Source organism: Odontesthes bonariensis, chromosome 3 (genome assembly GCF_027942865.1).
Source record: "Odontesthes bonariensis isolate fOdoBon6 chromosome 3, fOdoBon6.hap1, whole genome shotgun sequence".
Taxonomy (NCBI): Eukaryota; Metazoa; Chordata; class Actinopteri; order Atheriniformes; family Atherinopsidae; genus Odontesthes; species Odontesthes bonariensis.
The window spans coordinates 18,290,472-18,306,957 of NC_134508.1; the positions used below are offsets into that span (position 1 = coordinate 18,290,472).

General features: G+C 41.5%; 1 protein-coding gene across 2 annotated transcripts in view; it reads right to left on the reverse strand.

The window, feature by feature from the left end:
* Window positions 1-3,907: 3,907 nt before the first annotated feature.
* The window catches only part of foxp4 (forkhead box P4), an 89,132-nt gene continuing 76,553 nt past the window's right edge, over window positions 3,908-16,486 (reverse strand). For both annotated transcript variants that reach the window (XM_075460686.1, XM_075460685.1), the window contains exons 12-18: window positions 15,536-15,761; window positions 15,141-15,217; window positions 14,955-15,056; window positions 11,394-11,515; window positions 10,799-10,865; window positions 9,833-10,005; window positions 3,908-9,410 (exon numbers count right to left, since the gene is read on the reverse strand). In XM_075460686.1, coding sequence (XP_075316801.1) covers window positions 9,263-9,410; window positions 9,833-10,005; window positions 10,799-10,865; window positions 11,394-11,515; window positions 14,955-15,056; window positions 15,141-15,217; window positions 15,536-15,761 — 915 coding nt within the window. In that variant the 3' untranslated portion in view covers window positions 3,908-9,262. The remainder of the gene's footprint in view (window positions 9,411-9,832; window positions 10,006-10,798; window positions 10,866-11,393; window positions 11,516-14,954; window positions 15,057-15,140; window positions 15,218-15,535; window positions 15,762-16,486) is intronic.

Here is a 16,486-nt window from a genome sequence, read left to right on the forward strand (position 1 = left end):
ATGTTATAGATGCTTGATAGTCAGCAGAGAAAGAACAGGTTCTTGGAGGACTCCACTTAGCCCTGCTCCACTTCTGAAAGGACTTCTGACCAGACTAAATGAGAGATCTCATGCTGTGGGAGGACACATGCAGGAAATGTTGAGACTGAGCGAGAGCGAGAGAACAGACACACACACACGCACACATGTACACACATAGAGGTGTTTGTGTGTGCTCCCACAGGGGTGAAACTGGAGCTTTACAGAGAATGAGTGTCCATCTCTGAGTGTTGATCTAAACTTTTGATTCTTTCAGTGCTTCTGAAGGATTACTGGTGGAGAAAGAGAGCACGAGAAAGAGTTTGTGTGAGAGAGAGACGGGAGGGTGAAATGTGGTTCCAATCATTCACAAAGATGCTTTTGTTCTGTGGCTGGGGCCCTCTGTCTCTCTTTCTAGCTCTCTCTGCCACACATGGAGTTACAGAGCTTCATCCACTTTCTCATCAAAACCATGGTCTCTCAGGGGAGGCTTCCCAGGGAGGAAAAACAGGCTTACTTGGGAGAAACAGCTGGTGGTTAGTTATTTAAAAATCAGGATGACACTCAGATGTACAGTGCACAAACTGGGCATTATTGATACTGTGTAATGGTGTGGTAAATTCATAGTCCTTGTAAAGTCCTCTTACTGTCTGTGTGGAGATTAAATGTTCACCCCATGCAGTATCTGGTTTACCTCTAGGTGCACCCGTTTCCCCCACAGTCCAAAGACACGTTTTACGTTGATTGGCGCTTCTATTTTGGGAGTTAGTGTGAGTATGCGTGGCTGACTGTCTTTGTGGTGCTCAGTGACAGACTGATTACCTGTCTTGGATGGAGGCCTTACCCACAAACTATGTCAGCTGGAATATGCCAAAGGCCCTGTAGGACAAAGTAGGTATAGAAAATAAAAGGATGGCTCGATGGATGCTGGATTCTGGCCCTCTTGTGACAACAGAATTGATGACCACTCTCTCCCTCGTTCAGCTGGGGAATCTCAGGGTTATTAAAAAAGACATACAGGTTTACTCCAACTCTGTACTTATGCATGAGAGCGGACAAATTGTCAATATTTATGCACGAAGCAGTGATGTTGTAAGAGTTGTGAAAGCAAAAAAAATATCAATTATCATCAAATATATGACCAATGATTTTGATAATTGTTAATGTAAGGCAAAAATGCCAAACATTTGCTTTTTAGTTTCTCAGCTTCAACATCTGGCTGCTATTCTCTGGTTTGTATTCAACCGATGTTTGTCCGGCAATTAGATATAAAATTAAAAAAAAAAAAAATCCTCCAGGTGGTTTGTTTAGAGTCCCAGTAATCTCAGTCCTTCATTTAAAGCTGAAAAAACAAATAGGGACATGTTTTTAGATGTCTGCTGCAGACGAAAGTGTCAGTTGATGATTTTGAATCTGCAGCAAGGAGGCTGGAGAGGGGCCTAAGAGACCCCAAACATATATCAAATGAAATTTGATGACTTTTCTTGAATAATGTAATGTAATAAGTGATTTGGAGAAACTGAATTATTTCGAATGTTGATTTTTTTTTTTGTACAGGTATGATGACTTTTTGTCCAAACAGACAGTTCCTAGTTCAAATACATACATGTGTCTATATCTATTTAGAATTTTGAATGGAGAAGATTTGATGCAAAGCAAACAAAAATTCTGAATATAAAAAATGTCCTCCTTTTTTAGAAATATCATTATTACTTTTTCAGATACAGTTTCAGTCTAGAGAATCAGGCAATGCAGATGTAAACCCAGTCTGAACAAATTGTAAGGTTTTATCATTTAATTGCATCAATTCTAAATCTTTTCAGTCCACTGAATTGATGTCAGAATAAGGCTTTAATAGGGCCTCAGTGCATCTACCAATAAGAGGGCTTATATTTGTACTTGATTAATTAATATGAATATATTAAAAACTGATCTTATAATGAATGCTCAGCATTTTAAGATATTATAACTGCTCTTCACACTGTATTTTGAGTCAAAAATAATTTAAGAATGTATCAAGTCTTTCTTTTTAATTACAATGGTAATATCATTGGTAACATTAGCATAAAAATGGCAAATGCTCTGTGGACTGTGCGTATTTGAAGCCAAACGGAGAGTAAAAACATCAAAAACTTGGAAAAAGTAGAAGATTGCTGTCTTTTATTTACATGAATAAGTAGATCCATGTGGATGCATGTGGCATCAGATGCACAATATGTTGTGTTGTTTTGAGTGAGTCAGTGTACTGTTTGGAGCTAGGCCCACTGTTTTAGCCACAGAAGAGAGAGGGATGATGGAGTGAGTGAATAGGGAAGAAACAGAGATGCGAGTATGGCTCTTGGTGAATTTATTTTATGACTCATATGGTCTGCCTGGACCTCAGTGCTCTACATGCTTTTGGGACTCGCAGCCCCTCACACCCACCCACACCCACCCACACGCCCAATCACACAAACATGCATATTGATTTAGCATCACGCACATGGACAGACAAGCAGATGCATAAATGTTAATCTACCCTTACACAAGCAATTGTACAATCCACACTCATATGCACACACCTAGAACTTATTCTGTCCAGATGAGGATTAAAAGGTATGTTCAGTCCCAGGTTTGTGCCAAACCCTACTGTGCTACTCCAAGAATAACCCCTTTGTCTGTTGCTCTGCACCTTGGCTCACCCAGAACAAGTATATTGAACAAAGTTTCTGCTTAGTATTCATGATGTGTGTTTGCCTGTGAGGGAGTTTTTGTGTGTCTATGTGTGTGCTTATGAGTCTACAGTCGGCTTAGAGCAGGGGGGCTCTCCCAAAACCAAATGTCACAAGGATTTAAGCGCCAAGAGTGAGTTTCCTCCCAGTGGACCAACAGAAAAGTTCACTAAAAGCACACGATTAAACAAAGTTTCAACTTTCCAAAAAACAATCAAAAACTTTCAATTTTTCCTCCCTGTGGCAACACAACCATGATGCAGGGCTGAGGTATAAAGATGAGCTGTAGGGCATGTGGCACACCTGCAAGGTAGACAGACACAGGTAAAGCGGTAGAGGGGAAAAACAGAGAATGTGAGTCAACTTACCGAAAAGTCACGGAAAACTTTTTCTTAAATGCACACAGTTCACGATCTGTTCTATAAACCCAAAAGAGCTTTCATCCACCTGTATCCATGCCATTCCCCTCATCACATGTGCTGCAAACAACTCACTTGGTGTTTGTTCTGCACTCTCTGGCCCACCCTGTTGGTCACACCATGCCAGTGGAGTCCTGAGATGTTTGTTGGCGAGTTTATGTTTGTGAGATGGTGCTTGTGTTGTCTGGTTTGTTTACCCCTCCTGGTGGCCACTGTCTGTATCACATCACATGCTGAACCCCACCACCCCTGCACCCCTTTTTTGAGCCGATGAACTGATGAAAAGAACCGATGCTGTGTAACTATTGCTGAAGTTTCCACCCAGTCAAAGCAGTAGCTGTTATCACATGTCATGTGACATCAAGAAACCTCTAAACTGATATTTGTTCGGGTTCCTGTGAAGATTGTTACACATTTTGTTTTTTGAATTAAACCCTTTTTTCCCATACGAGTTTAAGATCTGACCTTCTAAAGCTGCCTGCCGATCCCAAACTATCAGGTAGATTTTCACAATTGATAGGCTTGTGAATATTTGGACATTATAAACGACATGGAAATTTTATTTTCTTTAAACTATAGGTTCACTTTAGTGGAGTAGAATGTTAATGCTCATCGACATCTTTAGATTTAAGAAGTGTATTTCTGTTAAAGAAATCATCAATTATGGAGTTTTATTAGTTTCCAGCATACTTATTTGCACTTCGTAAATGTTTCTGTAAGACTTAGTGCAACTGGAGAAGAAACAATGACACGGCATAGTACAGTGTAATAAGTATTTTATTGCATTTTATAATGCCATTGTCAATAATTAGTACAGATTACATGCAACTAGACCTACTGTACAGTTTTTTTATTGTCTGCATGGACAGACACAAGAAGATTCAGGTTACAAATACACAGATAAATGTGTGTGTTTTTATACAGCATGAAGGAAAGGGCAGTGACTGGCATTACATGGCTACCCCGGGGTGGAGGGTCAGAGGGCTGGGCTCCACTGTCTGTCTAAAGCCACCACCCAGTCCCTGTTCCCGCCTCTTCCTCGGGTCACACTTTCAAATAACAAGAAACATAACAAAAACCAAAGGATAAAGAGAGGTAAACAGGTAAACTGAACTAAGAATCAATAAAGAGAGTCACTGCTGAAAATGTACACACATTCCTAAGGTTCAACCAGAGGAGAGCTGAAGTGGTAGTTCCATCAAATTCTGGCTGTCTGTTTCATAATACCGTCAGGCAATGCTCTACTTTGAGCGTCCCTTCCCCCTCACATGACACCTCAGAACTGACCAATCACACATCAGGATTTGATCTCCCTGCATCCTTTGAGTCAGTCACAAGCCAATGGGATGTAGACTGCTCCAACAACACTGTTATGTGGATGTAAGAGGGGCAACGGCTGTCAGTAAAGGTAAGAAGTGAAGTTGATGGAGAGTTTTGGAAGTAGCTTGGTTTTTGGTTGGCTAACGTTGTGGCATTGGTTTGGTTACAGAAAAGGAGTTTGGACTAAGCAATATTGGCTCGCAATGCCTTTGGTAGTCAGAAGATGAGCTGCATCTCTGAGAGCCATTCCACATTTTGGTATTGAGACTATGTAAGAGGAGGAGTATCAAAAATGCAACAGTGTCAGTCTTTGATCTGCCTCTGTGGGACTGAGAGATGAGGTTTGTAGCTGGTCACCTCCTGCCAGGTGTGTGACTCAGCAGCAGCCACATGGCACCTGCAGATGATTGACAGCTCTGTGAGTCGGAGTTCAGCACAGGAATGACAGGGGTCAGGGTTCACAGAGAGGGGTCACAAGGAGCAGGGACACATATTGGCACCTGAAAGGACCAACAGCAATACTTTTCTTGAGCTCTGCATTTCTTTTAAAGCAAGAGAGGGGCTACATATTCTTACATTTTTTTCCTCTTTCTCTTTTTCTTAACAGAGGTTTTGGTCCTGTCTTTGAGGAAAAAGTCCTTCTGAGGTATCAATACGTAGTGAAGAGACTTTTAAGTTTGTTTTCCATTTGTTGTTTTTTTTTCTTTCCTTAAAAATGCATAAATGCAGTACAGAGACAAAAAAGTATCAAAATAGACCTACCTAAGATAAATATACAAACAGGTGTTACCTAAACCACTGATCTAACTTTAATTCTTTTCATTTTTTTGATAATACACTTAAAAAATCAGCGTCCCAGACGTTTCATGAAGAACTGAAAAATGGAAACAAATAAACAAAACAAAACGAAAGAAAGAAAGAAAAAAAACAAAACCTATTAAACCAAGATACCTGCAGCACTTAATATGATAAATACATATATTCAGCATTAGCAGTACAGTATAGGAATCAGAGCTGAAAGCTTTACAATAGCTTTACAGGTGCAGAAAAAAACAAGAAACCCCAAAAGAGAAGAGAAAATCAAAGGACAAAATGGGAAAGTAAGCCCTGGAGAGATAAGCCAAGCATTAATATACAAGAATACATCATGTTATGCCAAGCTGGAGAAAGAACAGAAGTGTTACATGGTGACCTGTGAACAATCTACATCTTTATAAAACAGTTTTGTTTACAGGTGTACCTTAAAGCACAAGTAAGATATCATCAATGTACTGGATGCAGCAGTTCCTCTTGGTTTGGATCCTACAAGTAGTAGTGATGAGTTTCATAGTGTGTTAGACCTCTCGACATTCTTGTGAGTGTTTTGGTGACGGGCGTGCTGCTGTGTTGTGTCTTTGGACAGCAAGATGGTCAGAGCCTCTGTTATCGCTAACCAATAGCCCTGCTTTTCTTATACCCCTGCGTGTCAGTATGTTGTGGTGCTAAAATATTCCACCAATCACTACCTCTGACAACCAGCTCCCTGCAACAACACATAGCCATCGATGACCAGCCTCTGAGAGCGAAGCCCGATCATGAATATGCGCACGTACAGTGAGAGCACATAGTTGAAAGGCTGTCCGCAGAGTTCAGTGCTCATGTGGTGGTCAGTTTAACACAGTTGATACAAAACTGGTCATAAATAGAGAGCTTTTCACAACACTTTTTGAGATGCACTGAGTGCTTTAGATGTGGTTTAAGGAGAGGTAGTCATTCTTAATTATATGGAAACATGTCTCTATGTTTTTGGGCTTAAGCAGATGTGTAAGGGAGTCCAGATAACCAAAGATGTTTTTTTTTTTTATACAGTAAGTGTAACAACAGGTTCGGCATTCATTATCATAATTGAGGAAGAGTGGAGAGTCTCCCACTGGCTATGTGTTGAACAGTTTTGAAAAGGAGGTAGTGTTATTTTTGGTTTTTATCTCGTTTCAAGGTGTCCGTCACTTTTGTACTTTGTACTCTGTAAGACAATCAGTCTCGAATGTGACAGGAAGCAGTCCTGCTTGAACACAAAGTCATCGGAAAGGTTCTTTCATTAAATAAGAAAAAACGTCTGAAGTGCAAGAGATAGTTTCACAAAAAACATGGATCCACCATCAAATTACATGATGTCCCTTGGTTGTATTCCTCTTACAGTGGTATATTTTTATCACTTTTTTTGTTGTTCCCTCTTTGTTGATATCTAAATAGATATTTGGAATAACTCCTCCCTGTCTGAAGAAGTGACCTGTCTAAGCCTATTACTGTATACTTCAGCTACTTAAGAACAGCACATACAGATCCAGAGGGCTTTTCTAGTTTTACAAACTTCAAATGTTCATAACAAAAAACAGCAATAAAAAAGTACCTAGTAATGCTTGCTGTTTAGCCTCTCTTTTTATTGGCATCTCGACATAGTAGACTGATTAATGTTAGTGTTGGAAAGCTGTGGGGCCCGTCCTGGGGTTGTGTTTGCAACACAGTTGAGCCTGAGTATGAGACAGACAGGGTTTCATCTTTAAGTGCTATTTTTTCACTACCATCTTTTGTTTTTGTGAGGAACTGTGCTTGGTTAGTTACTACTAGTTTTTGGCCTTTGACCTAATTTGAGTCCTTTGTAACTCTCTCCAAATTCTAGTCTGCTTTACACACTTTGGCTTTGGAATGGTCAGCACTGTAAGTCATGTAATTTAAACACAATAGCTATGTCAGTACAATAATAAGAATTCAAACTCCTGGTTTGTTGTCTTTTGGCCAGTTCTCTAAGATATTTAAAAAAAAAAAGGTAAATGAACACGAAGGGCAAAATAAAGTACAGGGTTTTTGGTTTTCTACATATTTCTTTGGTTACCTGTAACAAAAATAAAATGGGAACAAGCAGATAATAGATTAAAATTAATGTTAAATTTGGTATGGCACTGTAGAGAAAAGTAATGCTTTGATGCTCACGGAAAACAAAGAAACAAATCTCACGTGAAATTTCTTAAACACAAACTCACACAGTGAATTGCAGATCGCTTCTACACAGTAACCATTACAACGATAGAGCTTTGAGTCGAAGCTGAGCAGAGTTGCCACATTTGGTGTCCCACAGAAAGAATTCCCCCTCTACTTCTTTATCAATTTGGACACAGTTCTGGGCAGAACCTTTGTGGGTTGAGGTATTCTCTGACTGCAGTAATAATATATATTTATATATATTTTTTTAAAGCATTACAGATATTTCTCAACTAAATACACAACCGAAAAAAAAAAGCAAAAACAAAAACAAACAAAAAAAAAAAAACAGTGAGAGTGAGAGAGAATTAAAAGAAAAAGTTTCAGGTGTTAAATAATCTGTCTGGATAATGGCAACTTTAAGTGCTATTTCTACTTTTCTTGCCTGCTACACTTGGGACAGGGACAGCTAAAGTTGGGACAATACTGCGCATTTTGTTGTTGTTGTTAGTATTTTTTTTTTTTGCCAATACTTATTTGGAATGGTGTGAACGACCACAGTAAATCAAACAACTTACAATACAAAAACAAAAAACAGCATCCGTAGAAAAGGTACGTCAAAACACGTCTCCACCTTGGAAATATCGATCCTCAAAAAAAAAAAACAATAATAACGTAAAAAAAAAAGAAAAGAAATGACAAAAGCTACCACACATTTTTTTCTTGTTATATTCCATAATCATCAACAGTTTTCTTTTTTAGTCACGATGTATCTGTAGACGCTTCCTCCCGTGTTTATCACTGCTTCCCCTCCTTTCTTCTTTTTCTCTTAAGTGTTTCATGCTCATCACTCCAACTGCAGATGAAGCAGAGAAGGACAGCACCAAACGGTCCTGTTCCTGCAGTCTTCCTGGGGGGTGGTGTGGGGGTGGAATGAGGTGGGATGTAGGTACGGCAGGGAAATGTCTTCTTTTTTTTTACTACTTAGAAGCAAAGAGTTCAAAAGACGTCCCTCGCTAAGTGTCTTGCTGCTGGCAGAGGTTTGGGTAGGGACCGGGGGCCACACCGCCTCGATCGGGTCAGCCTCATTTCATGCTCACACACAGATGCACAAAGTGTTGGTGGAAATTTTTTGAAACACTCTTGCTTCCTCCTCATCTCTACGCCCATCAATTTAATTTGACTCAAAATCAAGAAAATATAAAATCAAGTGACTGACTCGAGAGGGGAAGAAGAAGAGGTATCCTGCCATTGGTGACTGCTCCAGATCTATATACACATGACCCTGTGTATGCGTGTCTTCTTTCAAACACACACATCAGTGTGTCTTCTCCACCGAGACAGAATGGCTAGCCAGGCAGCCAGAGACCACAGAGAGGAGTATGCAAGTTGGAAAGTGTGTGTCCACGCCTCCTGGGGTCTCTACATAGAGGGCGATTTTTTCCAGGGAGGACAATGAGTCATGGATTGACAAGTGTACGAGTGTGTGTGCACGTATTTTAGTGAATGTGTATGCATTAAGTGGTGTTACACCTCTGAGCCAAGTGTTGTGAAAGCAACACATGGAGGTAAAGCAGTGCTCCACAGTCTTGTTTTTGCGTCTGAAAGTAACAAAATTCATCTAACCCTGTTTTGAGTTTCTCAATGTCATCCTTGGTTGCTTGAATTTTCTTAGAAACAAACAAACAAACAAACAAAAAAAACATTCTCTTTTTTTCTCTCTTCTCTCTTTTTCTCTTGAGTGTACTGTTGCTATCTTTTCCTCTTCACACAGGCAAGAGGGCTCGGGGATTGATCCGTGTAAGTCCCGTCCCTCTGGTCTGCAGTGGATCTTTCCTACTCCAGCTCCTCGGTGGGAAGATCCTCCTCCAGGTCGCGCTCGTCACTCGGCAATGGCAGGCTGTGTGTGATACCAGCCAGGAGGGATACTGGTCGACTGTCTTCTTCCAGCTCAGTGGGCTCCTCCTTCACATGCACCTGGTGGCTGGGGGAGAGAGCAGAGAGCTGCCAATGAGGTAATGCATGAGGTTTCCAAGAGAGTATATATGTACAGTATGTATGATAATTCAGTACCAACATATTGTACATACAGATTTGCATTTGAATATTTTTCACCAGTAGTATCAAGTATAATCCTTCATCATCCTTCAATTTAGATAGTTCTGCTCATTTTTTTAATGTTGTGGTAACCAAAACAACAAAATGATACATTCTTGAATTGACATTTTGATAAATCATATAATGACATAACAGTTTCAGGATTTACGAATTCTAATGTTTTACTGTAAATTACTGAGCGGTTTGACATGCTGCTCTACATCTGTAAGAGAAGTGAATGTAAATGTGCCCTGCACACAAGCACGATGTTGAAGCGGTGTCGTCTCCTCGCTCAGTGTCCACACACACCTGTACTGTTGAGGGCTGAGCGTGGGGCTGCAGCTGCCATTGCTGTTGACCTGTTCCACGGTGGAGCTGACATCATCATGGCCCACATGTAGCATGTTGAGGCTGGCTGCAGACGGAGGGCTCACCAGGGGGGAGCTGTTCAGCAGGGACAGACTGCTCTCTGCCAGAGCCGCCTGTGTGTACAAGAGTGGAACGGTCATTTTTGTTGTACCTCTTTTCTAAAATGGCTCTCATATGGCATTCATATGGAGGACATTTGTATCACCTAAGTGCAAGTGAACATCATGACAAACCACTAGGGGGCACTTAGAGTACAGTACTTTCCACCTCAAGGACTGTTCTTCCTTATTTAAGTTGCTGTCAAAAGTGTGTGCGTTCGCAATGATAATGTCCAATGAGCCATAACCCCAACTTGGACACGGAAACATAAGTGCAACATCTGTGTCTGCAGAAGAGATAACAACAGAGCCAACAAGAGCAGCTTCTGTCGCTATTCTAAACACTTGCATCCAGTGTTGGATAAGACAGGTTGAACGTCAGCCGACAGACTCTCACCCCACCTCCCCTCTTATACAGGAAAAAAATAAAAGACAAAAGGAATTCTCACTGGCTCAGAGGTGGATTTTCTGGGACAGGCGATAATTTTATGCAGTAACCTTAATTGACAACTACTTGACGCTATAAATCATCTCAGACGCAAAAGTGCACTTGGTGTGTCCGGGGCTGGTGTGTGTGCCTGTGTGCGCATGTGGTGGTAGTGGTGGCACATGTGTGAGAAAGTGAGGTGGGAGGTGAGAGTATGCGTTGATGGGAGGGAGGAGGAAGGAGGTGGTGTGAACGTCGTCAGGGAATCGGCTAATTATGAGAGGGAATTGATATTAGTGGCCTTGATTGTGACTGGTGTGTGTGTGTATGAGAGAGAGGAAGGAGCTAAAAGGCATGGGAAAAGGAGCAGGCAAGCCTTACCTGGTAGCTGGCGTTTAGGGATCCAAAGCCCAAGCCGGAAATCATGTTTTTAACCAGAGTGGGACTTCTGCTCATGGGCACACACACACACACACACACACACATGGGGAGAGAAGAAGAAGTGGGGCTAAGTCTCGCACATTGTGCACACATGTGATAAGATGTCACCTCAATCCAAGCACTATGACAAATCCCGCAAATATTTTACAGACAGAAACATTCACAGACTGTAAACAGATGCTAAAACGCACATATGAAAGTGTCTGATATCTGGTGTGCAGGTGTGTGTGCGCAATTATCCCTGGTGGTTGGAAAGAACATCTGTTTACACACGCTAACAAGGTTTTTTCCTGTCTTGCATCTCACACAGCTGCTTACTAATGGTGTCGACAAACAGGGAAAAACACACATGCATACAACACATCATAAGCCAGCAGCCCCCCTTTGTTTTACGTATTCGTGAGCCTGCCTCTCGGTAATAATAGCCGATCCACTTAAGCAATCATAGTGCCAGTATCCATAAGCTCACACTCTCGTCAGCCTAAACTGTGCACCAAGAAATTCAACTTGTGCGTGAGCATATGTGCGCACTTACCCGGTCATCTTTGGTGGTCTCCTCTTTTGGTATTCAACTTCATCCACAGTCCACACGGCGCCCTTCACGTTCTCAACACGGACAAAGCACTTGTGCAGACTTAGGTTGTGGCGCACAGCATTCTGGGAAAAAAAGCGGTAGAGCACTCATTGTGTGTTTGCTGCAAACGATGCTTTTCAATATAAATTTTTTTTGGGCTTTTTATGCCTTCATTATATAGGACAGTGAAGAGTGACAGGAAGCCGGGGCAGAGAGAGGGGGAATAACACACAGCAAAGGGCCGTCCGATGCAGGATTCGAACCGGGGCCAGCTGCAGCGAGGACTATAGCCTCTGTACATGGGGCATCTGCTGTACCCACTACACCACAGACCGCCCCTCATTATAACTTTTTAAGTAATAAGACCGGCATATTGTTTTTTTTACCACAAGTTTACTTTTTTTACCCATCACTTCAGACTTTACTGTAGCTCCCTGCACAGTGCTAATATAAAGCAGCAGTTCTCAAGAAACGTTATTTTATCTCAGAATGTTTCTAATCAGTCATCATCAGCACACACACAAAAACACACACATTCACAAGCACTCAGACAACCAGGCAGGCAGGCAGGCACACCGCTATCTTCGTCTCAACCCCCCAGGGACAGGCCTCCCTTTTCATCTGCTATTTGTAGTTTGTTCATGCCCAATTTCATTACCAATTTTAATTCGTCTATAATTAAATCCTGCATATTCTCTCTGACACGCTGTTCTAAGCCGAGAGGGAGGGACAGGCCAGGCATGCATCACTCTTTGCAATAATTACACACGCAGATATACACACACAAACACACGCACCCACACGCACACACACATAATTACACAAGCCATAATCAGTGGAGGAACCCCCCCCCATCCCCTCAACCCCCCGAGCCGTGATGCTAAGTTTTGTAAATGAGTCTGACCCCAATCTCCGCCTGCCACCCTGACAGTGCAAACACACATACACACAAACACACGTGCGCGCACACACGCTCCAGACACCGGTGCTATTGCAGTGCTATTTGCATTCGTCTCCGTGATGAAAGTCTAATTCTCCCAGTTAAAACATTAGCAGTCATTTACAGTGGGTCACAGCACATGTGCCACTCATCTGCACTCCCTCCAGCTGAGCTGGGGGGGGGGGGGGGGGGGACAATGACAACAGAGGTAGAATTTAGGATTTAGGATTTAGGAATACATATTTTATGACTAATAATTTCCTGTTTAAGGGGAGTTTTCCCATTGTAGTTGGTTAAAATGGTGATATTTTATAAGAATGAATCATAATTTGTACTGGAAAATAACTAAGCAAAAAGTGCTACAGTGGAGCAAATTGAACACAATGTTTTCCTTTAAGTTGCGGCAGAGAAGATACAAGTTTCTGAAGCATCCTTGTCTTCTTCTTGCTCTCACCTCATCCTCATAACTTTCCCCTCTGTATCTCTGATCAATGACTTCCACGCCTTGACATCGCTGCTCTCCTCTTGAAATATAACCATTTATTAAAGGACATACATATCTATGGACCTATTTGAGTCACTGAGCTGCAATATAAATAATTAAGGCCATGTCGAGCTATTTTTAAAGGTCTTCTAGGTGAATGGCATAGACAGCAGACACCTGGCATTAATAGTTAAAATTCATAAAAGTTAGATGAGGAAGTTAAGATATTCCGGAAACCCTGTCTCCTAACCTTCGTAGCAAACCCTTCTAGGAGAAGGAGAAATTCTTCTCCTTACACATAAAACTCTTATTGACCAAGCTCCATCACATGTTAAAGATCTCATAGTGCAATATTTTCCCAACAGAGCACTTCGCTCTCAAACTGCCGGTTTACTTGTGGTTCCTAAAGTTTCTCAAAGTAGAATGTGAGGCAGAGCCTTCAGTTATCAAGCCCCTCTCCTCTGGAACCAGCTGCCAGTATACGTCCGGGAGGCAGACACCCTATCTACTGTTAAGATTAGGCTTAAAACTACCCTTTCTGACAAAGCTTATAGTTAGGAGTGGCTCAGGTGACCCTGAAACATCCCATAGTTATGCTGCTATAGGCCTAGACTGCTGGGGGACCTCCCATGATACCTTTCCTCACTCTGTTCTCTTTTTTCTCCAAGTCCATCTGATATTATTGTTGTCATTAAATTGTGTTTCTATTTCTCAGCAGGAATCCCTGGACTGTTGTCATGGTGTTTGTTGTCCCCTCTTTCCTGTCCTCTCAATCTGCAGCTGGCCAAGGCAGATGGCCACGTTGCTGATTCTGGTTCTGCCAGATGTTTCTTCCAGTTAAAAGGGAGTTTTGTTCTTTCCATCGTCGCCTTGTGCACGCTCAGGACGGGGAATTGGATCAAAGAGAAGTTTTGGTGCAATCTGTTGGTTTCCTTAGCTCGGCTACTTTTTTTTTTTAATAGGCTTTGTACGTATGAATTGGACTAATTTGGAATTTAATGAATTTGATTTGATTGGATTATGATTGTATTACAATGAATTGGATTCTAATTGGCTTGAATAGGATTGTATCTTTGAAGTGCCTTGAGATTACATTTGTTATCATTTGTAATCTATATAAATAAAACTGAATTGAATGGAATTGGATCCCACCCTCCTTGGCCATTAGAAGGAGGCTGTTGTCACCCCTTTCGCGCCTCTTTCCTCATTTCCTCACTTCTAACCCTCCTTCCAAAACCCACATTAGTGTGACATTTCTGTAAAAATGGGCCAGCAGCTGCAATGGTGGGATCAGCCTGAGTGTGTGCAGAGATAGGAATGAGGAGGGAAAAAGAGACAGATCAGTGTGTGGTCACGGGCAGTGCATGTTGGCTCTGCATGTGCCTCTCTGTAATGAGGCTGTGTGGCTGCTAGATGTGGCTTTAGTGGGCCTGACACTCCATGTGCTGTGATGGAGGTGAGAGAATTGCTTGGGTCTGAGAGTGAGATACATACTCGGAGAGTAAAGGAAAGCATGAGAAAAAGCGAGAGAATGATAAAAAGAGTGCCTCACATAAAGGACAGAAATAACCAACAACAGGCAGATCAGAGCAAAGTCAGGTTTAAAATGAGTCATTTGGGCATATGTTCCAAACAACACAGTTAAACCTGCCTGCAAATGCTGTTTCTTTAATTGAGGCTCAACAAGTCTCAGCTGGGATCTGAGAGGAAGGGCCTTCATCACACCGCAGAGACCACACTTACTTTATAGCAATCAGCTTTAAAGTAGACAGAATTGAAAACCATATTTTATTTTCACTTTCACTTTCTAAGAATGGCTCTGCTAATTTCTCTCATAGTCTAAACATTTCCATAATATATATCTCTATATATCTATAGAGATATATATTATGCTATAGATATATATTTCTTTGGTCTGACTGAATTTTTTAAAATCACTTAATACTCCATTAGTCACTGAATAATATTTTGTTTCAAAATCTCAACTTGAGAAAGTTACCACACGTGTGCTTTTCACCAATGCAGTGAAGATAAACAATTTAAATCAAGGTTAAAGTGAACCTTATTAGGATGAAGAGTGAATATGAATATTCTTTACCTTCCATGTGGCTGTATTTCTCCTGAAATAGGCAAACTTTCGTGTAAACCAGTTGTAGATCTCATTGAGAGTCAACTGTCTGTCTGGGGACTCCAGAATGGCCTGAGAATGAGAGGAACAGTATATATATATTAGCGGAGGACACAGATGGGAGAAAAAGTGAGAAGGATCACTGGCGAGACTTACATGACGTATAAGAGAGGCGTAGGTAAAGGGAGGCCTGACATCAGCGTTCTTGTAGAACTCACAGTTCTGTGCGAGCTCTGATGAAGAAAAGGCGATGATTCAGACAAAGGCTTGAGAGCCTTTACAGAGTTTTGCAACAGTGATGTGAATGTGTGTGACATTCTCAGCTATACGTTTAAAAATCAGTAATCTTAATGCAGAACATATAGATGGCAATGAATATTATGCAATGACTCAATATTGTTGAGATTTTTGTAAAATCACACATGAAAACGGCAATTTGTACTGTAAGAGAAATCGAAATCAAATATTACAATTATCGTCACTAGTATAAACTGAGAAGTGTAACTTGTGAATCATAGTAACATGAAGATGGGCTGTATGTGAGACTCTACCTGAGGCGATAGGGGTGCAGTACTTGTCAGAGTTGCGCCTGCGTATGGGCCCGACAGCGTGCGTGTGAGAGTGGGAGTGTGAGTGCAGGCTGGAAGAGCTGATGACGGAGGGGCCCTGGCGCAGAGGGGTGATTGGGGTGGCAGCTGAGGTGGGGGGGTGGGGAAGACCCTCTGGGTAGGCATCACTGTCCCGCTTTAAAAGGGAGCCACTGGAAGCCAGGTTCAGCTAGAAAGAGAAACCCACACACACAAATACAAAATTTCAAATGTATGTCTGACAGGGGGAAGATTTCACAATTTATATCCAGAACGCACGAAAAAAACATAATTTTTTTCTCTCAAAACACTCAATGTAACTCACTTTCACACAGACAAGTTAGATGATGATGCCAGACATCGTGAAAAGGTGGGTAAAAGTGCTGGTGTCCTCACATTTATCTTAACAGTTTACCATGTGTTGAGCACTGGTGCTCCTTACAGAGATGGATAATCTAAATTCAGTTAAGTTCAGCCTAAGATAAAATACATATTCATTCGTGTCCAATAACGTGGCAAATATTTCTCCCCAGAAGTAACTCTGAACAATTAGTTTGTTGAGAACCTAGAAAATTATTCTGAGGTTTCACCACAGAAGTGAATTGTCAAAAAAGTTCCCCTGCCTTGCCATTTGCAAAGAAATGATCCAAACACACTGAACAGCCGACTTACTGCTCTCCTGAACTGAACGTTGTACCAACCATTAACATGAAAGTATTTACCTCTGTAGCATAGGGTGCTTTACACATGAAGCACCACTAATGTTAACTCAGATAGAAAGTGAGGCCTTCAGCGGCTGTTGGGAGTACACGGCCCTGTCATTTGCACCAAACCACACACACTCACACAGTCTGAATATGCACGTATATTTATACACACAGCGCTGGCTGCAATTAACCCTGAGCTTACAAAAAC